A 25,585-nucleotide genomic window follows, 5' to 3' on the forward strand; every position below is an offset into this window, starting at 1 on the left:
TCTCTGTGTCTCAGGCAACTCTCAAGACTGAAACACCCAGGAGGATGGCAGATGTTATTGGTAGAGGGAATATCCTCTCCAAGGAGTTTACTACATATATCAAAGCAGTGGACTCTATATGATTTATTTTGGCAATCGTCCTAAATGAAAACTTTTCTATCTGATTTGTGGTCCTGGCTTTTAACAGTGGATTCCACATCTGCCTAACTAGGATCCCTTCCAAACAATATCTGGGGTAAAAGAGTGAGTTATGTGAGATCCATGATACTCAGATCTAGATGACTAACTTTGCTACACTGATAAAAATTATCCAGGTAGACACATTCCTTACACAAAGAAAGAAATTCCATCTTTACGTTTCAAATATCCTGGGGGGCCTGGGTTAAGCTGATCAGTCCCTACTCACCAAAGTTCCAAATGTATTTCAACAAGTTAAATAGATCCGAGCCCCAATAGGTTAAATAGATCCGGGCCCCAATCGGTTAAATAGATCCGAGCCTAGCTGCCTGTAGCCCAGATTTGGGGAAATGGGAGGTCTGACCCCTGCCGACCACGTGACTCTCCTTCCTCTTCTCCCCTCCCCCACCCCGAGGCTGAGACCTTGGACCTTACTTTTTGGATTCTCATCTTGCGTCCCCAGGGGAGTTAAGATTATAAAAAGCACGCCTTGTCTCTCCAAGTCCCGGTCAGCTTGCTCTCTCTTGTTTTTTCAGAAACCGAGGAATTGGAAGTCATGGCTGCGAAGCCCAAACTTTATTACTACGATGGAAGAGGCAGGGGAGAATCTGTGCGCTGGCTCTTGGCCGCTGCTGGGGTGGAGGTAGAGGCTTCATTTCTTACTTTTAGTCTTTTCCTTCAGACGAAGTGAATGTTTACTAGTGGAGAAGTCACGTGGATCTTACAGACTGACTCCCTCCCAGAGAGGGGTCTAATCGCTGTGATCGATATCTTTCCTTTTTTCTCTGACAGTGAACTGAGTCTCAGGAGCAAGTGGAAAGATCCGTTTATCGTGATAATGAAGGGTTGATTGAGTGTCCTTCTGAAAGGAGAATCAGAGCTTGGTGGAAAGGTCACTGCACTTGATTCAGCAGATGCGGGTCCGAGTCCTTGTGATTCCACCAGTGGCTAGACACCTTTAAGCCAACCTTCCTGCGTGTCTGAGACTTAGTTTCAGTATTTGTGAAATAGAGGAGTTGGATTAGATTATCCCTGAGATCTCTTCTAGCCTTAACACTCTGTGATTCTGTGATCTTTGCCTCTATTGTAATAACTTTTAAAAACAAGTTTTCTACGCTTTAACACAAAGAATGATACTAGTTTCGATTAATTTCACTAGTAGACTATTATTGCTTACAGTTGTTACTAATTTAAAAGCCCAACATTTTGGAGAATTGAAAAATATAAAGGAACAGAGGTTGTGTTAGTTTCTAAAGAGATTTAAAAAATCTTCACCTTTGTGGACTTAAAAAAAAAATCAGGATTCGAGAAGGTTCAGATTCATTATATACAAAGTCTTCCTAAAGTCTTTGCAAAGTTTCTAAACTTTCAAACATTAATAATTTAGATTGATATGCTAGAAAAAATTTGTAATAATCTTTCAGGTGGTGATGAATGATTTTTCTCCCTCCACTTTATATTGATAAATGACTTCCCCTCTCTGGGTTCAGTTTCCTCTCTTGCCAGATGAGGAGATCAGAGGAGATAATTCTCACCTTCCTGTTCAGGTCTGCCCTGCCTCCTAGGATCTGAGGTCCTTCAGTTCTGCTAATCATAGCACCCTGCTCTGTCACAGGATTGAAAATACAGCTGCTTTGTGGACAAATGTATAATGTAGTTACTGTAAACTTGAACAAACTTCTTTTTAAATATTGGAAAGTTCTTTCTGTTGTACCTACAAGCTGAGGTTAAGCAAGAAGGTTTGCAGAGGTTTTAAGAGGACCCAGGGTGGACACACATATTAAGTTAATATGTAATGGGTGTATTATTGTTATTCTAAATGAATTAAAATTTAAAAATAGATATATAATTACAGTGTATTAAAATTTGGCCGTTTTAATGTCAATATTGCAGATATCAATAGAACCCACATAAATAGAAGCTCTTTGGGTGAGTCCTCAAAAATATTACATTGAGAATGTAAAGGGGGATTCTGGGAATAAAAAGTTTGAGGCTGTTGGATGAGAGCATCATAGAATCATAGATGCAGAGCTAGAAGGAACCTTGGAGGTCTTTTAGTCCAAGATCCTCGTTTTTGCAGAGGAGGAAACTGAAGCCCAGAGAAGTTAAATGACTTGCCCAGGGTCACCCAGCTAGTAAATAGGTCCCTAAGGCAGGATTTGAACTCAGGTCTTTGTGACTCCTGCTCTTGTGCTCTACCTATGACACCACCTGGCTGTCTTAGGTGATCTCTAAGGTCCCTCTCAGGGTTAACATTTTATGATTCCATTGCTCTGATACCCTGCTGTGTCTTTCTCTTTTCTAGTTTGAAGAAGTGCTTTTCAGAACAGCTGAAGAATTTGAGAATTTAATTAAGGGTGAGTTCAAAGCCTTGCTGTTGTGCTGTACTGCTCCATGAAGGTCTGACTAACTACCATTGCCTTGCCTGAAAAGATACACAGAGATCCCTCAAAGCTCTAACATCCTCTGATCCTAGAGATGTGAAAAAGTATGTTATAATCGTAGCACAGACAGGGAGTTACACAGAACAGGACACAAGGGCGCTTCTCTGTGCCTCAGAGGGAGGGTTTGAATTTCAAAACGACCACATCAGGGAAAAGAAAATAAAGCCTTTTTACTCCTGAAACAAAGGGCCCTTGCCTTCTATAAAGGAATGTGGTGGAAGTAAAGACTGGAAAGGTTAGGTTGCAGTTGGGTCATGTGATTCCATGAATTCCAGGAAAGAGTAGACAAATGGGAGATATTGGAGGGTTTTTGTAGAAATAACTTGATAACTGCTGTTTTCCTTGACTGTCAAATGGGGATGCTGATAATATAGTACCTGCCTCGTAAAGTTGTGAGGATCAAATGAGTTATTTTTAAAAACAAATAGCACAGCACCTGGCACATAGTAGGCACTTAATAAATGCTTATTTCCTTATTTTTTTTTCCCAGAATTTCGTCCCCAAAGCCTCCACCCCCTTAGAAAGTAAAACTTCTTTCTTCTTAATCGGAGTCCCAGCTCTCTATAAACTGTCTCTACTTAACTCAGCTGCTTGGTGCAGTAAGATTGCCTGCTGAACCTGGAGTGGGGAAGACCAGAGTTCAAATCTTGCCTCAAACCCCTGCTGTGTGATCCTGAACAAGTCACTAAACTTTCAGTCTCAGTTTCCTCATCACTAAATGGTTAGGGTTGTTGTGAGGATCAAATATGAAAATATATGTAATGCAAAGTTCTTTGCAAACTAAAAATGCTTGCGATTTTTTGAATAAAGTTTTACTTTATTATTTCTATTCTGGTAATAATTTGTATTCTATATATATATTATATATATATTTTTTTTTGGAGGGGGAAGGCAGGGCAATTGGGGTTAAGTGACTTGCCCAAGGTCACACAGCTGCTAAGTGTGTCAGGTGTCTGAGGGTCACATTTGAACTCAGGTCCTCCTGACTCCAGGGTTGGTACTGTACTCATTGTGCCACCTTGCTTCCCCAATGCTTGTGATTATTAACTCTGGGAATCTAGGAGTCAGGAAATAGGTATGTTGTGATGTTGAGTAAGGAGAATGAGGGGAAAGCAGACTTGACCTAGCTGAAGAAGGTGAATGGGCAACATGGCAGCCCTGGACCTTCTAATGAACCAAGTAAACATTTAAGGTGTATACAAAGTTCTTTCTTTATAATAACATGTGCATTACAAATAGTATTATATTTACAGATCAGAAAAGTAAGGTTCAGAGAGGGTAAATGAATTTTCCAGGGCAACACAGCTAGTAAGTGGCAGAACCTGCATCCAAACCCAGGTCACCTGATTTTAAATCTAGTACCCACCATACCATACTATACTACTGTGACCTAAAGAGTACCAGGAAGTTCCCATCTAGCCTCTGTTGTAGAGGAGCTCTATTACCTGAAATTCTTTGGGGGTAAATTTTAATCTGTTTAGGCATAGTCTTGTAAAACATAAGCACTAGGACAGTGTTTGCTAACACCAGGATATGAATTAGCTTTCATTTATTAAATAAGAATTTATTAAATGATTAGTATTTGAAGAGCTCTGAGCTAGGTAGCTCAGGAAAATACAAGGATAAACAAAACTAGGATCCTGCCCTTGAGAATTTGAGAATCTGGTTGAGGCAGAAATCTCTGAGATCCTCTCTAGCTATGATCCTGGAATCCTAATTTTTACCCCCAAATTGTACATACCCTACAGGGTTAATCCTGTTTTTCTCAGTTTCCTCATCTGTAAAATTAGCTGGAGAAGGTAATGACATATTATTCCAATATCTTTACCAAGAAAACCCTAAAAAGGGTCTCTAAGAGTTGGATGTGACTGAAAAATGACTAAATAACAACAAATATGAAATGAGGTTGTAAAAGTCCATTGCATCTGGAATGGGGGTGGGGAAGGATGTTCTTTGGACTTTATTCAAGATGCAATAGGAACCAATCAAAGTCTTTTTGAGCAAGGATGGATAGCATGATCAGATTCTGGGAGAACCTAAATCCTCTGGCTTAAAATCCAGTAGTCTTTACCCCATGCCACAGTGTCTCTTCTTTTAGGTGAAAAGTAATGAGGAAGTGAATATGGGGCATTGAGGTAATGGGGTAAGGAGGCAGTGGGGATGGGAAGGCTGGGACAGAATCGAGAGCACTTGATTACTGATTGGACATGTGAGATAGGGTGAGGGAGAAGTTAATGATGGCCCTGGAGTTGTGAGTGGGGAGTCCCTGAAAATGGTAGTGTCATTGCAAGAATAAAGAAGTCAGGAACAGGGTCAGGTAGGGGGTTTTTTGAGGGGTGGAGGAGGTTGAGGAGATGGAAGATAATGAGTTATGTCTTAGATACATGGAATTTGAGGTGCTGGTGTTACTTCCAGGTAGAAATGTGCTATAGGCAGCTGGAAAGGGGAATATGAAACTTGCTAAAGAGGTCAGGACTAGAGGTGTTTCCATCAGAACTTTGACTGGATCTCATAGGTGAGCCTTATCTTGTCTAGCAACAGACAGCACATCCATTTCCTGCCATCTTAAAGCTATATTGCCTGCACACTGGCCACACTCCTCATCCTCATCACACCAGAGCTCACACTCTGACTCTAACATCCTGATAGGTGTGTTTGGCCAATAGGACACTTCCAAATCCTACTTCCAGAGGCATATCTTTCCTGATTTCTGTCTACCCTTTATGCACTGTCTTTCCCATTTGGAACTGTAGGCTTCTACCAGGCTGGGAATGTCTTTCTTTTTTATCCCTAGGGCTTTGCATAGTGACCAGCATATGCTTAAGTGCTTAAAAAAGGCTTTTTCATTCATTCCTTCATGTAGATTTAGGAGTTACACATACAGAAGGGATAGCTGAAACTGGGGGAAAGGATAAAAAGCAGTGAGAGATTGTGTAGAGATTCAAAAGAAGGGAGCCAAGCACAAAGCCTCAGGGAGTGGATTTTTGCTGTAGGAGGTCTTTTGGTGACCTTTAAGAGAGCAACTTAATAGTTTTCTTGGTAGTTTCTGTATTTCTAAGGACAAATGCAAATCACCTCCTCTCCCATCCCCCATTCTCACATGAAAACACTGGCACATAACTGGTATGAAATGGTCTGCACTTGTATGCTTATGGTGTCCTTGGAGAATGTTAAGCCAGTTTTCCCACTGCATGGGACAAATGAAGGGAATAGATCAATTAAAAATCAATTATTAAGGATTTACCGTGTGACCACAAATGAAGACAATGCCTTATGTTCTAACAGGGGAGACAACACAAATAGAAGAGGGGTGGTCAGGCATGGGTATTGTGACTTGGAAACTTACTGGGGTGGAGAGTGAGGCCTTAGAGGAGTACATTGGTAAAAGCTTTCCAGTAGCAATAGATGTATTGATTTGAGTGTGGTTCTAGCCTCGGAAAGCAGGTAGAGGCTACGAAGAGTATGAACCAGGGGCAAAGTAACTGCTGGCCAAAGTGACACCTGAGAAAAGAAGGGAAGCATGGGTGGGGCTGGTGTGATACAGGAGACTCTTGAGGCACTCACCAGTCCTACAGAGGGCCTCATATCAAGAGTTCTGGAGCTGAAAGGGTTAAGTCTTCAAGGCACCTCCTGTGGGGCAGTGAACAAGGCAGTCGGTCTGGCCAGAAGAAGGATGGCAAGTAAAAAGTAATGGGATACTAGACTGCAAAGGTTAGTTACGCAGGATATGGAAGAGCTTGAATTTGTTTTTTAGTCTTTTGGCAATTCTTTAATAGATTTTAAAATGACAATAAAGTGCATACTTTAATAAATGTTAGTAAGTAATCTAATTACAACAAAATTCTATAGAGAAATAAATCTGATTTGTTCCTATACAAGCACAGCATTGCCCTCTTATGGTACCAAAAGGACCAAGTTTTAAATTCAGCCAACAAATTGTAGCTTAATGAAAATCATCCATTTCTAAATGTTTTACTTATAAAACTTAAACAGAAAATAATCAGATTAAATCTTTTATTTACTTACAAAATAGGCATTCAGTGAATCAGAGGTATGGAGAAGTTTGGTTTCATATGAGCCCCCAAATTATTTTTCAGGTATTTCCTTCTACTTCTTAGTCACTAAGTCCACAGTTTTAAACATTATGTCAGTACAGATACAAAATAAACACAATGTGTGTCAGCAGTTTTTCATAAAAGGGAGAAAATGTAATTAAAAATGATTAAAAATTTAATCATCACTACCCAAAGCAGAAATATGCTATTCTGTGGCACTAATTTATCTCTGTAAAATCACAAATATAGCTCCTGCCTTCAGGATAGCTACTTATGCAGAAATAGTCTATAGGGAAAAGTTTTGGCTACTGAGGCTTGTCTGCTAACTGCTAAAAAAACACTGAAGAATTTCCAACATGTAGTTTGCTTATCGTTTATCGCATTTAAACAGAAGAGTAGTAATTTGTTACTGTAGCAAACGCTACAGTACAGAGAGGGAGTTATGGGAGTTTTTTGTGCAAAGAAGTAACTGGATAATGGTCATTCTTCCAAATGACTAGTTAGGAAGGACAGATTGGAAAAGGCAGACTGGAGGTATGGAGATCAAAGAAAAAAATATTGAAACAATCTAGATGGGAGCTGATGAGAACAAGGGTATGGCAGTGGGAGCTGGAGAGAGGATGGATCAGTCTACCAACAAGCATTTATTAAGTACCTGCTGTATACTGGCTACTATCAGAGATGTGTCAAAGATGGAAAAATGGAAGTCTTTTCCCTCTGTGAGCTTATATTCTTTTATAATATAATAACTTATATAGCACTTTAAGGCCCACAAAGCTCTTAATAAATCTAATCCCTACAACAACCCTGTAAACTCAATGCTATTATGATCCCTATTTTACAAATGAGGATGCCAATGTTAATAGGTTGAGTGACTTGCTTAGGGCCACGTAGCAGGTATCTGAGATAGGAACTGAAATCTGGTCTTCCTAACTCCAAGTCCAGAACACTGTCCATTGTACCAGCTATGTACACAAACACAGAGGAAGGGAATAAATATGTATTAAACGGATTTTGCACCCTTCTTGGGACTCACTTTCCTCCACTATAAAATGAGAGTTTAAAAGATGATCTCTAAGTTTCCTTCTGTTTCCAGCATGACTATACTCCAGTGAAGGGGAGTAAGCTACTGACTTGACTTTTCTTTCTGTTTTTAGGTGGAAACCTAATGTATCAACAAGTGCCAATGGTTGAAATGGATGGAATGTACATGGTACAAACCAGGGCCATCCTGAAATATATAGCTGCGAAATACAACCTGTATGGGAAGGACCTGAAGGAGAGAGCACTGTACAGTAATCATTGCATGCTTTATAATAGAACATAGAAGCCACCTTTTTCATTTTAGGAGATTTCTTTTTAATAATTGAGATTGGCTGTTAGTGTTTCCTGGGTCATATGTCCAGTAGAGTTGAAAGGCAAGACTTGAACCCTGGAAATCCTGACTTCAAGGCTTGCTGTTTATTCATTACAACCTCTGTCTCAGAATGAAATTGTGTTGAACAGTTACCTTCTTTACTGTATAAAAGCAGTAATGTTCTTATCAACATGTTATGAATACGTAAAACTTTCTAATTTCCTTTCCCCATCTGAGATGCTCTTGGACTGTAGTTGGCCTTGTAGTGGGTATGTCTACAAGGTGCGAGTGGCAAAGTAGTGGGAGGTGAAAGGAGAAAACAAAATCTCTAACTTTGCAGTGGACAGCTGAATATAAGGTGATGATATTGGCTTTTGTACAGTACTTATCAATCAATAAACATTTATTAAGCATCTCCTAAGTGCCAGGCATGTGCTTCTCTCAATGTAAATGTACATTTACATTGCATGTACATTTACAAAAAGGCAAAAAACTGTCTTTGACATCAAAGAGCTTATACTCTAATGAATTGCTTAGGGAATACATTCCCACTGATATTTTAAGGCCCATATGCAATAGGTTGCCTCACCCACAGATACATAGATAATTTGCTTAGGAGAGAAATAATAATCTTTACATCTAAAAAAACTCCCAATGCAATAATAACAATTTAAAAATAATTTTTACTAATTTGAAAAAGCATGAGTTAAAAACAATAAATAGCTTTACTACTTATTATCTCAGTGAATATGAAGGTGTTTTAAAAATTAGTGTCTATGCTTATTAACTCATCATAGAGAGGCCATGAGCTATAATGAAAAGTGACCCATGTTGGATGAATCATCCACAAGCATTCATTAAACACCTACCCTATGTTAGGTGCTGTTCTAGGCTGTGGGGATACAAAAGCAAAGAATGAAAATATTTCGAAACAGTTTTTATTCTCAAAGAGCTTTTTCCGTTCTGGAGTCAGAAAGAACTGGATTTGAGCCCATGCTTGGACATTACCTGTTTCACCTTGGAAAAGTTATTTAACCTCTCAGTGCCCCCTTAAAGTGATAAGCTACAGGTGACTTGTCAATTTGTGCGATTGAGGGAGAAGCCCATGCTGATGAAATCACAGGTGCAGACAAAAAAAACAAAATCAAAACAACTAATGCTGAATTCTGCTTTACAGTGGTGATCATGGAATTGTGAGCTCCTTGAAGGCAGGGGTTGTCTTTTGCATCTTTTTGTATCCTCAGCATTGAACGTAGTCTCTGGCACATAGTAGGTGCTTAATAAATGTTGATTGATTAGTTTTGTAGGTTTTCTAAACCAAGTGAAAATGTCCTTTAAAACAGAGGTTGATGTTTTTAAAGCCCTGAATCAAACTCTTTTTTCCATTCTAAAGAAGATCCTGTCTGCCAGTCTGTAGAGGGACCATTTTTCATATCTGGGTCTTCAATATATATATGATTGATTAGGCAGAATTCTTATCCTGGGGTTTGTGACCTGGTTTATTTAAATTTTTTTGATAACTGTATTTCAATTTAATTGGTTTTCCTTATAATCTTACGTATTTCATCTTATGCATTTAAAAATATTATTCTAAGAAAGGGTACATAGGCTTAACTAGACTGTTAATGGGGTTCATGACAGTAAAAAAGGTTAAAAATCTCTGCAATAAAGGAATAGCAGAAAGTGTTCAACATAATAGGATCAGAGATGTAGAGCTGAAAGCAATCTTAGAAATCATTTAGTCCAACCCCCTTATTTTACAGATGAGGAAACTGAGGTTCAAAGGAGTCAATTATCCTATTCAATTTGAATTGCCAGTGATGACTGCTTTTCAAATGAATAGATCTGTTTCAAGAGAGCAGCAACAATTTTAAACTAATTCCTTTTCTGTAGGTCGGTCAGTTCTTCAAGGTAGGTCAAGTATTCAGAGCTTCTCCAGGAGGTCTTTGGCCAAGTCCCTAGTAGCAGTTTTGGTGTGACCTATGATTTCATTGTCAGAGGGAATTCCAGTAAGAAACCCTTTCTAACAATACAGGTCATCAGCAACTATGACTTAGAGTCTTAGAGAGTTGCTTTCAGTCATTTGTCTTGAGTCATGCAGCCAGTATGTGTCTTTGATTGGACCTGAACACGAGTTACCTAATTCCAAGGCTGGCTCCATAATAAAAGATTCTTGACCTGGAGTCCATGAACTTTTTTTTTAATTTGATAACTGTACTTCAACACAATTGGTTTCCTTTGTAATTCTATGTGTTTTATTTTATTCATTCAAAACATTATTCTGAGGAAGGGGCCATAGACTTAACCAGAAAGGTCCCAAAGTGGCTTATGACACATAAAAGGCTAAGGATCCCTGCTCTTTACTCCTCCCTGATGAATCTTAAAGTCTACACAATAATGATGAATTAATAGCTCATGTATGACATCTTTCTTTGGTATGTCATAACAATACTTTATACTTTTAAAAGCATGTTCATAGTCAAGATTTATCCTGACATCAGTTCTGCAAGGTAGCCAGAATCATGATTCCCTTTGTATGAGATCACTAAGGCCCAGGGAAGAGAAATGGCCAAGAAATGGCCCAAAGTCATTGGGCTTTTTTGTGCCAGCACTGGGATTAGAACTCATGTTTCTAGAGAATCCCAGAATTTTAGAACCAAACTATGTCTTGGCCATCATCTTGTCCATCTAGGTTTTCAAAATCTGAGCCAGTGTTCTTGCTATAGTTCCATTTGGACTCATCAAAAGCAACTTGTTTCTTCCCATTCACTCTGGAGAGGGAGTATTGGTGTTGGCAAAGGTGAATTGATGAAAAAGGTCTTTTGTTCCACCCAAGGGGTCCTGGGACTGAAAAAAAACACCAGAAACCATATGCCTAGGATGTATTTCCTCCTCACTTCCACCTCTTAAGACTCCCAACTTCCTTCAAGGCTCAGTTCATGGACTACTTCCTATGGGAAGTGTTTCATAATTTCCTCAGTAGGTACTTCTCTCTCCTTCGTCAAGTTATCCTTATATGTCCTTCAAGAAGACCATAAGCTCCTTGAGGGGAGGGAGTGTTTCGTTTGTGTCTTTGTATCCTCAGGCCTACCATAGGGCCTTATACTCACTTCAGAACATAGCTGCCAAAGAAGGGACAATGTCTTGAATTGGAAGACCTGAGTTCAAATGTTGCCTCTGATGCATACTACTAGTGTGAAAATGGGGGGAGGTTGGACTAATTGGCTTTGGAGGTCCCTTCTGAATCTACATCTGTGACCCTATATTGTTGTTCAGTTTGTGACCCCATTTGAGGTTTTCTTGGCAAAGAGTGGTTTGCCATTTCCTTGTCCAGCTCATTTTACAGATGAGGAAACTGGGGTGGATAAAGTTAAGTGACTTGCTCAGGGCCACACAGATAATAAGTGTGTGAGGTTCAATTTGAACTCGGGTGTTCCTGACTGGCACTCTGTCCACTGAGAAACCTTGCTGCCCCATGACTTGAGTCCCAGTCTCACCTCTGATGCACGCTACTTGTGTTATCTTTCTGGATTACTCTGGTCCTTAGTTTCCTTATCTTTGAAATGAGGTGGTTGTCCTAGTCCCTTTCCACCCTATGTCTATGATCCTATGACTTAAGTTCAAAAATCTTGTCTGAGGCTTACTTATGACCCCGGACGTTGAACGTTCCTGAGTCTATTTTCTCATCTGTAAAGTGAAGCGTATGCTAAGTGGCTTTGGAGGTCCCTCTTGTTTCTCAAATCTATAATCCTGTATTTTTAGAGCACAGGTATGACCATATGTTAAAAAGAATAAAAAACTTCCATGTGGTGACCAACAAGATGTCAAATCAGACATTTGCTTTGGTCCCCACTAGTTCTCAATCCCCCTCTCAAAAGAGTAACTATGTGCCAGAGGTTGAGTAATACAGATGCATCTACAGGAAAGGAAAGTAAGATGCTGAAAAAAGTAACAGCCCTATGAATGAACACTTGGCAGCACTAATCCTTCAAACTTCCACTAATCATCTTCCTATTGCTATAAGCCATCATGTGCCACAGGTCATACAAAGCATCCATAGGCTTGTGCCTTGGACCTGCCCAAGGACTCTCCTCCTGCTGTAGACACTGAGCGCATATCCCACCTCCAGCTGCCACTGCAACAGGCAGAAGGTGTTGATTCTGCCTAGCTATGTGAGGAGAAAGTGGGTTGGGGAAGGGAATCAGGCTTCCTTGTGCCTGGGGCAGTCCCTAAGGAACCTCAAGACTACAGAGACTGTGTAGAATACCCACTCCACCTACCCCAACCCCCCAAAAGTGGTAGAAGCTGATGCAGTCCAGTTAGAGGAAGAAAGAACCATGGAAGGAACTTGGTCATGGGGTCAAGGTGTTTGCAGCAGGTCTAAAGGAAAGGGGACTGAAATACACCTGAAAGAGCTATGTCCAACCTAGAAGTTACTTAGGCTTGGGACCGGGCCCTAGCCAGGGAAACGTATATCCTTCAAGAGACTGAAGCAGATTTGTAGTACAACCCTGGAAATATACCTACCAACAAAGGGAGGGTTTTAGGAAGTGAGTAATAGGCTTTAAAGGGGAAAAAGCCTAAAACTGCTGACAGTTTCAAGGAGATGAAAATTTGAAACCCTAAAGCATAAGCAGATATGTTGAGAGAGAAGATAAACAAATTAGAAGGATGAGTAATAAAATCTCCAAAAGAGGACCAAGTTCTACAAATATTACAAGAGAAAGGAAATTGGACCTTGCTCCAAAGTCTCCCAGGGTTCCCTAATTTTAGATAAAATGCAAACTTTTCTGTTTTTTATTCCTAGCCATTCTGAACTGGAGTTAAGCTCCAGGCTATGTCTTTCTAGGTTTCTCACATGTTATATTCAGCTTGACACACTCTGCCTTCCAGCCTAATTTGCCTTCTTGGTGCTTCAGACAGTATTAAGGCTCCAGTCTCTCTGCCTTTGCAAAAACACTATGGTCCCCATGTCTGGAAAGCACTCCCTCTTTACCTCTGCCTCTTAGAATTCTGAGATCCCTTCAAAGCTCAGCTGCAGGGTCACTTCTTACAAGAGACTTTTTTTTACTTCCCTCATTTCCCATACCCCCTCTAATTATTTTCTTTTTATTGTTTATAAAGTTTGCAATTACCTGTAAGTTCACACCTTATTTGCCACGATAGGATATACATTCTTTGAACCAAAAGATTGTTTCTTTTTTATCTTTATCTCCCTAGCATAGTGCCTGGAACATAGTAAATGATTAGTAAATGCTTATTATGTGTACATAAAAGGGGCTTAATAAGTATTTATTGGCTAGACTGAATTGGAACCATTACTCTAAGTGACAAGTTGGTAGCATGGCAAGGGCCACCTTGGACCTTCTCTCCTATAGGCACTGTCCCTACTTTCAAGGCCACTTCATTATTGCCACTCAATTAATAGAGTCAATTTAACTCTTCTTTGCCCAGTTGACTATTTCCTGGCTTATTATAATACTGCATATTTCTTGGGCATTAATTATGTTCTTTACATTTATTAAGTGCTGAAATTTACATCTTTTGAGGTCTCTATTTCTGAACATTCCTGGGAAATAAGCATTCTTTTCAGGAAAAACCCCAATAACTTTGATTTTCAATTGTTGGACACTGAGCTAACTGCCTTTTAGGGAGGAATAAAGTGAAGTGTGAAATAATAGATGACAGGATCAGAGATTTAAAGCAGGAAGAGACCTTAGGAGCCTTCTAGTCTAAACACTTCCTTTTATAGCTATAGAAACTGAGGCACATAAATTTAAGTAATTTGCCCAAGGTCACACAAATGGCAAGTGACATAGCTGGGATATATGTTAGACCTGGAGTTAGGGTGCCTAGGTAGTGCAGTGTATAGAGTGCTGGCCCTGGAGACAGAAAGACTCATCTTCCTGAGTTCAAATGTGACCTCAGACACTTACTAGCTGTGACCCTGGACAAGTCACTTAACCAACCCTCTTTGCCTCAGTTTTGTCACCCATAAAATTAGCTGGAGAAGGAAATGGCAAACCCACTCCAGTATCGCTGCCAAGAAAACCCCAAATGCAGTGACAAAGAGTAGGACATAACTGAAGTGACTGAACAACAATAACAGGAAGACCAGGTTCAAACCTTGTCCCTGATGCATACTAGCTGTGTGACCCTGGGCAAGTCATTCTCTGAACCTCCGTTTTCTCAGCTCTAAAATGAGGATAATAATGCCTGTAGCACTTAGCTTATAGTGTTGAATGAAATAATGTAGGTAAAATGCTTTCCCAAATGTAAAGCCTTTTCTCTCTATGTCAGTTATTCTTCAATGCTTCTTCAGTCATTTCCCCTAGTAATCATATTTTCATTTATGCCATTTTTCTTTTCCAGTATTGACATGTATGTGGAAGGGATGAGGGATCTGAATGACATGATTATGTTCTTCATATTTTCTTTGCGTGAAGAAAAACAAAAGAATCTCAACTATATCCTGGAGAGAGCCACCGAGAGATTCTTCCCAGTGTATGAGAAGGTATGGAACAATGAGGCAGAGTGTGATCTGCCTGTGCGGTCACCATAATACAGACACCTTCTCTACTTCATTCTGAGCAAATACGGGACAATGCAGAAGCATTGGAGGCCCCGTGGTACAGAAGGAAGACCACTGGTTCTGTGGACAGAGGATCTGAGTTCAGATCCTGCCTCTGACACTTATTACTTGTGGAAATGTGGGCACATCACTCAGTAACCCTGGACCTCCGTTTCCTAAGCTTTACAAAGTAAGGCAGCAACATGTAGTGGGTAGAGGGCTGGACTTGGAGTCAGAAAGATCTAGGTTCAAATCCTACCTCAGACACTTACCACCTGTGTGACCTTGGGCAAATCAGTGGTCCTATCTGGCCCTCAGTTTCTTCATGTGTAAAATGAGGGAGCTGGACTTAATGACCCCTAAGGTCACTTCTAGCTCATGATCTATGATCCTACAAATTCATGAAGAACTGGAAATGGGGAAAAAGGGTAGGCAGTCACCTAGAACTCAGCAACAGGGGGTGCAATGAAGGGCACTGAATATTCGTTTTTTATGTTGCAAAATCATATGACCAGTCCTGGCACTGATCCCCTTGAGTTCTTATTCCCCTTTTTAGACTGGTAAAAGGGGGAAGGGCTGGTGGCAAAGCGCCATGTGTTCTTTCCGTAAAAATGGAATTTTTCTGAACCTCTACACAAAGTTGGTACAATCTAATCCTTTTGGGATGAAGACAATACAAATACACACACACACACACACACACACACACTAATTACATCAGAAGACTCAATAGCATCAACCTATCCATAAGCATTTATTGAAGAGCCAGCTGCATACCAGGGACTGTGTTCAGTCCTGAGGACACAAAGGAAAGATGGAACAGACTCTGCCCTCAAAGAGCTTATATTCTTATACCTAAAAGTGAGCAAGTGTGTGTATGTGTGTGTATGTCTGTATGTATACACACCCAAATAAGTACAATGTGATTTGAGGGGAAGATATTACTAAATGGGGGGAGGGTCAGACCGGAAGGTCGTGATATAGTAGGGGATTTTTGAGATGGCCTTTTAAGGGAACTTGGGACTCTATGAGGGTTTTGGTAAAGAGTGAATGCATTCTAGGCGTGGGGGCCAACCTGTGCAAGTCTGTGTAGTCAGGATATGGGATACCTTGTGTGAGGAATGGGAAAAAGACTTTAGACTGTGTGAATGGGAGTGATGTAAAATGGAGGCTAAAATAGTCAGGTTGGGAAAAGCTTTAAATGCTATGATAGCAGCATTTTATATTTATCCAGTGCTTTATGATTATCAAATAGTTTACAAGCGTTATTTTACTCGATCCTCACAACAGCCCTGTTAGGGGAGCAATGTGAGTATCATCCCCATTTTACGGGTGATGGAATGGAGTCTCAGGGAAGTGCAGGGACTTACTCAAGGTCACACGGTCAGGTGCAAAGCTAGAAGGAGAATCATGGTCCTTCTGATTCCCGGTTGAGGATTTCATCCATAAGACGTCTGTAGTAAGTTATTAGACTGTGAGTTTACAGGTCATAGTTTTATTGAAATGTGGGAGGCAACAAAATATAACACTGGGTTTGAGGTGTGAAATCTGCGTTCCAATTCTAGTGCCATTTTCTACTTGTGTGCTTTGGGCAAATCACTTTAACCTCAGTGGACTCCTTTTCTACCACTGAAAAATAAAGGGGTTGGAGTAGGTGAGCTCCAGGTTCCTTGCACAAGTAAATCCTATGTATAAATCTGAGTGGCAGTGAAGTGAATGTTTTGCACAACTGTTCATTGTACTTTTAAGCATATATACTGTGCATTACGTTTGTGTATATTGTAGTATCCTCCTCCTGTTATGCTACAAGCTCCTTGATGACAGAGATTAGATTATTTTTTTCCTTTTTATTCCTGTCACTTTACCCAGTGCTACGAGTTGTTGTTCAATAGTTTTCATTCGCATCTGACTCTTTGTGACCCTGTTTAGGATTTTCTTGGCAGAGATACCGGAGTCGTTTTGTCATTTTCTTCTCCACCTCCTTTTACAGATGAGGAAACTGAGTCAAACAGGGTTAAGTGACTTGCCCACAGTCAGACAGCTAGTAGAGGTCTGAGGTTGGATTTGAACTCCAAAAGATGAGTCTTCCTCACTCCAGGCCTGGCAGTCTATCCACTGTGCCTCCTAGGTACCATGCATAGAGAAAGCATTTAGTGAATGTGTGTTGATTTGTTGAATAATGTCTGAAACTAAAAAATCTGTTGTACCAGACTTATTTCACAAATTGCCTAGATCTCTGTCACAGTAGAGAAGAAATTTAGTCATGGACCTGTCACCTTCAATTGTAGTGTAATTCACAGACTCCATCATAGGAGAAAATCTATTTGAAAATACTTGATGTTTTAGTCGTTGGTGGAAAAAGAAAAGGTGTGTTAAGAAAATTTTAGAAACAGCATTATCTCAATAACCTATAACTCTTGAAGGCAGATCGTCAATACAACCTGAGAATGTAGTCAACCGATGATCCTACTGGGCTCCTAATATTGGTAAAGGATAGTGACAAAAAAGGGAATCTTATTCTGCTGTAGCCTGGGTCTAGGGGGTGGGGAACCTGTGCCCTGGAGGCTACATATGGCCCTCTAGGTCCTCCAGTGCTGCCTTTTGACTGAGTCCAAATTTTATAGAATAAATCCCTCTTGAAGCCACAGATTCCCCACCCCTGGCAGATATGTCATGTGTTTCATTAATTGCCATAGCTAGAAGAGACCTTAGCTTGTACTTGGGATTTGTAAATTTTATTTTGCAAGTTTTGTGACCTTCCTTAATCTTAAGGATATTTCCTTTTCGTTGAAAAAATCTCCTTCCCCTCCCCTCCCTCCCACCTCCATTCTAGGATTTGTTGGTTTTTTCCTCTACTGAGATTCTCTTTTCTGGCTATCTAGTTATATCCTGTAGGATTCCAGATGTATTGTGCAACCTGATTACCTGTGGGTTTTTACCTACAAGGGCACTGACTGCCATGTGTTGCTTAGAGGTCTGTGTTATTGATTACACGGTTGTTGAACTGAATGTGGCCCTGATTTCATTGCTGCTGCCTGTCTTATTGTATGGCATTGCTTGCGTGTGTCTGTCTGCGCTTCTTTGTTTTCATTACCCCACATGGCTACATTTTCTTTGCTTGCATTTGCACCATTGCTTTGTTCAATACATTTTAAAATAGAAGTCAAGACGTCAGACATTTGGTATGTGGCAATGTCATGAGAAACCCACTGAGGATTTTTAATTCTAGTAATGATAATAGCTAACGTTTATATGACACTTGCTATGTGCCAGGCATTGTGCTAAGGACTTTACAAATGTTATCTCATTTGGTGCTCCCAACAACCCTGCTTACATAGTCTGAAAATATAACGGGCAGAGGTTTGTGAGTGGACAAACTGAATATCCGATCAAGCTTGAAAAAGATGTGACAGTCAAGAACAGGGTCTGAAGGCCTACAGTCTGAAGGCCTAAGTCCTTAAGTGCAGCCTTTTGACTGAATCCAAATTTTACAGAACAAATCTTTTTTTATTACATTTCTGTTAATCTTTCATCTTTTTATTTTATTTTTTAAATGGATGTATTTTAAATACTACAGAATAAAATAAGTTTCAATGAAGTAATCCTCTCAGATTGACCACACTATTAGAACATTAGTGAGCCATAATGGCTAAATTGGCTGGTTGCTATGCTCATTATTTAGTTCTGTCTTCTGCCGGCCACTGCTGCACGAGGCTGGTTAGTGATAGTTCATGGAGGTTGAATACAACATTCTGTCCTCAGCTTTTGACAACAGTGCATTGTGTTTCTGTTTGAAGTACACTTTGTGAATAGTTGCACAGTTTGACAGTATTTTTTAAATCTGTCTGCTTAACAGCCCATCATGTCAAAGAATACCAAGAGAATGCTGAAGGAAGAAAACAGATTTTTTTAAATGAGGATTGGGAATTGCAATAATATCTTGTTTCTGCAAAAGATAAGATGACTTGCTTGCTTTGTGATACTACAGTATCAACATTAATGAAATTCAATGCCCATTAGAATTATAACACTCATAAGGATCACAGATGTTTTAAATCAGAGGGAGAGGTGTGGGAGAGGCTGCATTTTACAGGTTGCATTGCAGAAATTAAAAAATGAAAAGCAAAAGCAAAGATAATTCTTTCAGGTAGCAAACTGGAAATAATGCCACTGAAGCTACTTACAAAGTAGCTTATATACTCGGGTGGGGGAGGGGAAGTCATTCAGTGGTATAGAAATTGTGAAAGAATATATTGTTGAAGTTGTAGGATGCTTAGACCCCAACAATGTTTCAAAGTACATACAACTGCCTCTTTGAAGGAGAACAATGACTGGCGGCATGAGTTAGCCTTCAGCTTAGCAGAACAACTTCATGCAACACTTCGAAAAGAAAATATATGTTGTTCAATTGCTTTGGATGAATCAACTGATACTACTGACTCAGTACAGGTTTTATACTTCATTTGGGTCAGAACAGAAGATTTTTCTTTGCTACGAAGAGTTAACTTGCTTTGGACATTTGCGAACAGATCTTGGGGAACAGATTTCTAAAACAATTTTCAAGATAAATGTTGTGCAGTTAGACTGAATTTGGTAAATTTAGTAAATGTATGAACAGACAGTGTACCCCTCCATGACTGGAAACCATGAAGGGTTTATTGCACAGATAAAAAAAGTATTAACAGACCCAGATGCCTTCATTTCTTTTCATTGAAACCTGCATCAGCAAAATCTCTGGCTAAAGCTACTATTTTAAGTGACACTTTAAAGCAAGTTATAAGTAATGTTAACCACAGTCATGCAAACACAACATGGCATTGTCAGTTTTGTAACGTGCTGAAAGTTGACTGCTGAAGTATTCAGTGTGAATTTGCCATATCATTCTAAAGTGTATTGGCTATTGCAGGGACAGGCGTTAGCCAAAATTAACCAAAAAAATCTTCACGAGGACAGTTAAATTTTATGAAGAACAGAATCAGCAATGTGAATTATTGAAAGATTTCTGTGTGATATCATGTCAAATCAAAACGACTTGAATATTTCTTTGCAAGGTAAAACTAAGTCTGCATATGATATGTGGCAAAAAAATCCAAGCACTTCAAAAAAATCTATCTTTCTTTCAAAATACTTCGTCAGAAGGAAATTTCAGATGAACAGTTAGCAAAGGTCACTGATGAACAGGATGACAGATGTGAATCATCTGAAGAACATGCAGCTATTATAGACCTAGTAGTTGGAGAATAAATACAATGAAACACTCACTGACTTTGAGAGTCATGATGTCACACTCAAACTAGAATTTTGGCCTCACCTAGTTGATATCAACAAGACACCTAAAGAACTATAGATGGACTTGATCTCTCAGTAGAAGACAATTTAAAATCATTATTTGTTGCTAAGAAAGATCTAATTGAAATATGGAAAAATGCAATAGAATGCCTTCAGCAAGTGCCTGAAAAATGCTTTCTTGTTTTTCAACCACTTACTGTGGCGAATCTGCATTCTGCTACCTAACTCAAATCAAGATGTCCTTAAGGTCACTCATCCAGAGCATCAGTTGAAACTGCGGACCTCTGTGCTGCAACCAAATATTTAAATGCTTTCCAACAAAACAGACAGGACAAAAACCCCAGACATGACAAAGTCCTTAAAAGGTTATTTAACTTGAAAATGGACAAATAGTTTTCATTTTTTGAAATTATTAGGTACATGGTAGTTAGATTTTTACAAATTAATGTACATTTTTAAGTGTATCTAATTGAAGTTTCTTGAATGCAGCCTTACTTGACTGCAGCTAAATATTAATGTGGTCTTCCAACATGAAAAGGTTCCCACCCTGGTCAAGAGGTTTAGATCTTCTCCCACAACAGGGGTGCCCCAGGACTAAGGCTTCTCAGGAAAGCTAGTAAGTACTACAGTCAAGAAAGGAATCCAGGTTTCCTAACTCCTGGCCCAAATCCCTTTTCTTTTTAAAATTTTCTTTTGTACTACAATGTCTGTCTCTCTCTCTCTCTCATTTGGATCCTTAGTGAGGAATAAGGTTCTTTTGGTTGGGAAGGAATTATTTTGCTTAGAAGAGAGAGTGTACCGTGCTATACATTTTTATTTTAGACTTAATCATCAACAAAACTAAAAATTTGGATATATAAAGAAAGATTATACGAGAAGCAGTAAACTTCCATAAGGTACCTGTACCTGGACTGCAATATCCACTTTGTTGGTCTAGCTGCTTCCATTCCAGTTCATCTTACACTTAGCTGTAAAAATAATCTTCTTTAAGTGTTGGTCTAACCATGTCTCTCTCCTATTCAAAAAACTCTAGTAGTTCCTTATTACTTCCAGTATCAAATACAAAAATCCTCTACTTGGCTTTTAATTCCCTTTCATAACCTTACCCCTTCCTACCTTTCCTATCTTCTTACACTTTGCTTCTCCCCCACTTCCACCCCAATTACTTTGAAATTCAACACCACTCCTTGCTGTTCTGAACAGGAGACCCATCATCTCCTGCCTCTTGGGGATTTTCACTGGCTGCCTCTCATGCCTGAAACTCTCTCCAGCCTCATCTCTGCCTCTTGGCTTCCTCCAAGTGTCAGCTAAAGTCTCTTTTACAAACAGCTTTTTTCAATTCTCCTTAATTTTAGTGCCCTCCTTCTGAGACAACTCTGAAATTATTCTGTACGTAGCTTCTTTGTACATAATTGTTTATGTGTTGTCTCCTCCACTAGACCAACATCCTTGAGAGAGGGAATTTTTTTTTGCCTTGCTTTATATGCCCACCACTTAGCACAGACCCTAGTACATGAAAGGTGTTTAATAAATGCTTGTTTCCTGTATAACTAAGAAGGTAGAAATAAAATCGCTGTCTCCACTCTTCTGTTTTCTTCTGCGTATTTTGGCTCTTTCCATGATCATACAAGTAATGTACCCTGTATTGCCATACCTTCTTTCCCTTTTCTCCTTGTCACTGATCCTTACAGGCATTAAAAGACCATGGGAAAAATTATCTTCTTGGCAACCAGCTGAGCTGGGCAGATGTACAGCTGATTGAAGTCATCCTAATGGTTGAAGAACTCAAGTCTGGTGTTCTTTCTGCATTCCCTAAGCTTCAGGTAATTTCATCAAAAGTGGTCACCATTTATCTTGTACATACCCATTGCTTTATATGTTGTCTTCCCCTTTAGATGTAAGCTCCTTGAGGGAAGGGATACTGTTTGTTTTTTTCTTTTTATCCCCAGAGTTTAGTGTAGTGCCTAGAACACAATGAATGATTAATACATGCTTGCTAATTATTCGACTGAAAAGATCTGGGATTTCCCTTGTGTGGGTCCTTTCTCTACTGACCCTAACTCTATTTATCTCCCAAAGCTTCCTTCACAGATGGTCTCCATGAGCTGCTCTCACCCAAAACAGTCACCAACTGTTGCTCACCCTTCTGGTGATGAGTCTTAATGAATTTTGCTCAATGTGTTTTCAGACGGTGGTCAGACAGCCCAGAGCCAGGCCCAAACTCAAAGACTTTCCAGCTTGGTGGGACCACTTAAAACTTTCATTTTACTAGTATGGCTTTTGAGAATTATTGGTCTCCTTTGCACCACTTTGAGCAAACAGAGGAGGATTTTAATGGAAGACATGCTAGAACAAGGCCCTAAATTGGATAAATTCCTCAATTTATTCACTAACAAACAATTGTTATCACCTATTATGCACAAAACACTGTGCTAGTTTCTGGGAGTAGAGGGAGGGAAATATACAAATGAATGTCATCATCTTTGCCCTCCATGGGCTTACAATCTATCACATTTTGCTAAAGCTTTCCTTTTTGATTTCCTATGTAGCTGTTTTTATTGTGGGCAGGGGTGGTCTGAGTCCACCATTCATTGGTGTAGGGAAATTCTGTTGGGCAAAGTGAACCCATCAATGAAAATCAACACTAACTGTAACTTAAAGTCTTAGAATAGTGTCTGGGAATGATAAGAGGTTAAGTGACTTCCTGAGTCACACAGCCAGTATGTGTTACAGGCAAGACATGAACCCATGTTTTCTTTGAGTATGAAGGCTAATTGGTACTCTATCCACTACCTCAAGTTGCCTGGCTTTTAACAAGCTTATACAAAAATTAAGGCAAAGAACCTACGTGGGATGTACATTTTGAAAAGAGAAGGCTGTTACTTTATATATTATATTATATGACTGAGTGGGCCCTGCACATTTGCAGAGCAGGGAGTTCCTGAGGACTATCAAAAGTCACTGCCCACAGAAAGAAAATGCTTGCCACAGCTTTCTCTCAGGATGAAATAGTTTCCAAAGGATCTTGGCAAGAGCAACCCTGGGGCCCTCCTGCAATGTGTAAGGCTAACTGCTTCATTTACAGGTGACATCGTGTTTTTGTTTTTTTATTTTCTTTTTAGGAGTTCAAAGCTAGAATCACCAAGCTCCCCAATATTCAGAAATTCCTTCAGCCTGGTAGTCAAAGAAAGCCACCAGAGATCGATGATGCAGCTTTGGAAGTTTTAAAAAAAATATTCAAGCTTGATGAAGACTTGGTTCTTAAACACATGAGCTGAATATTCACAAAGAGTTCGGAAGAACACAATTATTTTAGTTTCTATCTATAGTTATGCCCACAGAAATACTAGGATGTGCTCCAATGGCTTTCCTAGAGTTTAGTAACTAGCAAATGTGATTCCTCCCTATAGAGCTTATTCTAAATCAGAAAACCTAGTATTTACATTGCTTTTTATAAAACTTCATTTAATTAGAACTTCACCTTAATTGGGGTTGTAGAATCATAGATTATATTCTTATTTTTATTTCCAATTGAATAAATAGCTAAATTTAGAGCCAGAAGAGAACTTAGTGGTTGTTAGTATCATTCCCTCCTTCCAGCCCCTTTCCATGTCCCCCAAGTGCTTTTTATTGGAACAGTAACTGAAGCTCAGAGTACTTAAGTGACATACTCCAAGATCCCACAAATAGTGTGTAGAACAGGGATCCAAGTTCAGGTCAAGTATAAAACGTAGATAATAATAGCACTGAACAAACCATCAATGAACTCCCTAAAAGAAAAAAAAAATCTCCAGGGCCAGATACATTTACAAGTGAATTCTACCAAACATTTAAAAAAATTAATTCCAATACTATATAAACTATTTTGAAAAATAGGCAAATTAGGAGTCTTAGCAAATTCTATTTATGATACAAACATGGTGCTGACACCTAAACTGGGAAGAGCCAATAACAGAGAATTATAGGTCAATTTCCCTAATGAATATAGATGCAAATATTTAAAATACTAGCAGAGATTACAGCAACTTAGCATGAGGATAATGCACTATGACCAGGTGGTATTTATACCAGGAATTTAGGGTTGGTTCAGTATCGAGAATACCAACTGCGTAATTGATCATATCCACAACAAAATTAACAGAAAACATATGATTATTTCAATAGAGAAAAAGCTTTTGACAAAATATAACACCCATTCCTATTAAAAACACTAGAAAGCACAGGAATCAATGGAATAACAGTGGGGTCTGGAAGGATAGGGTTGATTACATGGACTTCAGGCAGATTTGAAGCCAGAAAAAGTGGAGGCAATGGTGTGTATCTACTTTTGTTTCCACCAGTTCCTGGAAATTAGTGGGCCCTCAGAAGCTATAGCTGCGCAGATTTACAGACTTCCTCAGAGGAGATTTGCAACATCTAGCTGAGGAGAGATCAATGCCCATTTCATTTGCCCCTACACTTTTCATGTACCCTAAGATGACTAAAATGGGTGTAGTCATAGGTAGCTTTATAAATAATACATTTCAGGGTCAGAGGGAAAATATTCCTGACCATTATATCATGCCTCCCCATCTGCTTAATATTGAAAAAAAATCTAAATGCCTGGTAGAGGCAACCCAGAAATATAGGATATAGACATTTGAGTCCATTTCTTAGAATGGATGGATCAACTTTTGTATTTTTTTATTCATAATCAGCAGCAGAGCTAAGGGTGGTGCGACTTTGTTCCAAGGCTTGGAAATTTCAAAATTAAAACATTTATGACCCTTCAGTATTATAGGAACAACTGAGTTTAGCAGCTAGTTAGCAAGAATAATTAGTTAAAATATCCCCAAAAACATTGCCAGTAAGATCATGGGTGAAACAAGGATGTCCATGATCACCACGGTTATTGAGTATTGTACTAGAGAAGAAAAAGAAATTGAAGGAATTAGAATAGGCCTTGAAGAAACAAAGCTATCACTCTTTGCAGATGATATGATGGTATACTTAGAGAATACTAGAGAATCAAATAAACAATTTCCTGAAATAATTAACTACTTTAGCAAAGTTGCAGTATATAAAATAAACCCACATAAATCACTGGCATCTTTACATATTATTAACAAAGCCCAGTAGCAAGAGATAGAAAGAGGAATTCCATTTGAAGTAACTGTAGACATTATAAAATATTTGGGAGTCTGCCTGCCAAGACAAACCCAGAAAGTACATGAACACAATTACAAAACACTTTTCACACAAATAAAGTCTGATCTTGATGGGGTGCTTGTGCTTGGACCCTAATTCTAATATCACATTTCCCCTTAGCCTCTACCTGGGTGCCTGTGCCCGTGGCAGAATTCCAATTTCAGAACATATCTAGTTCTCAAACATATTCTTTCCCAGGCAGCCTCTCTAGCTAAAGGGCAGTGTGCCCCCAAATTATCTCTGCTTCTTCCTTAGTAAGCAGCTATGCCCAATTATAGTTTGATTCCCAGGTGTTGATAACTGACCATACACTGAGTCTAACATGTATCCTAGACATAGTTCAAATGTATCCTACCTTACATTAATCCTGACTAACAAGGCACTTGATGGAACCTAGCCAGTATCTGGTTAGCCCTGAACTCCTGGTGACTTAGTGATGTTTTACAGGCAAAACCACACCTCCTCCTGTCCCCCCTTGGGCTATTTCCCAGTGAACTCTGGGTAA

The 25,585-nt window shown here is 39.3% G+C and overlaps 1 protein-coding gene across 1 annotated transcript; it reads left to right on the forward strand.

The window, feature by feature from the left end:
* Positions 1–637: 637 nt before the first annotated feature.
* Positions 638–23,661, forward strand: LOC118856665 (glutathione S-transferase-like). Its single transcript, XM_036767081.1, has 6 exons — positions 638–820; positions 2,483–2,534; positions 7,834–7,966; positions 14,406–14,547; positions 21,585–21,716; positions 23,016–23,661. The coding sequence occupies exons 1-6, from the start codon at positions 734–736 to the stop codon at positions 23,169–23,171; spliced, it is 702 nt and encodes a 233-aa protein (XP_036622976.1). The 5' UTR covers positions 638–733; the 3' UTR covers positions 23,172–23,661.
* The last annotated feature ends 1,924 nt before the right edge of the window (positions 23,662–25,585 follow it).

The sequence above is a fragment of the Trichosurus vulpecula genome, chromosome 7, assembly GCF_011100635.1.
Source record: "Trichosurus vulpecula isolate mTriVul1 chromosome 7, mTriVul1.pri, whole genome shotgun sequence".
NCBI classification, from domain to species: domain Eukaryota; kingdom Metazoa; phylum Chordata; class Mammalia; order Diprotodontia; family Phalangeridae; genus Trichosurus; species Trichosurus vulpecula.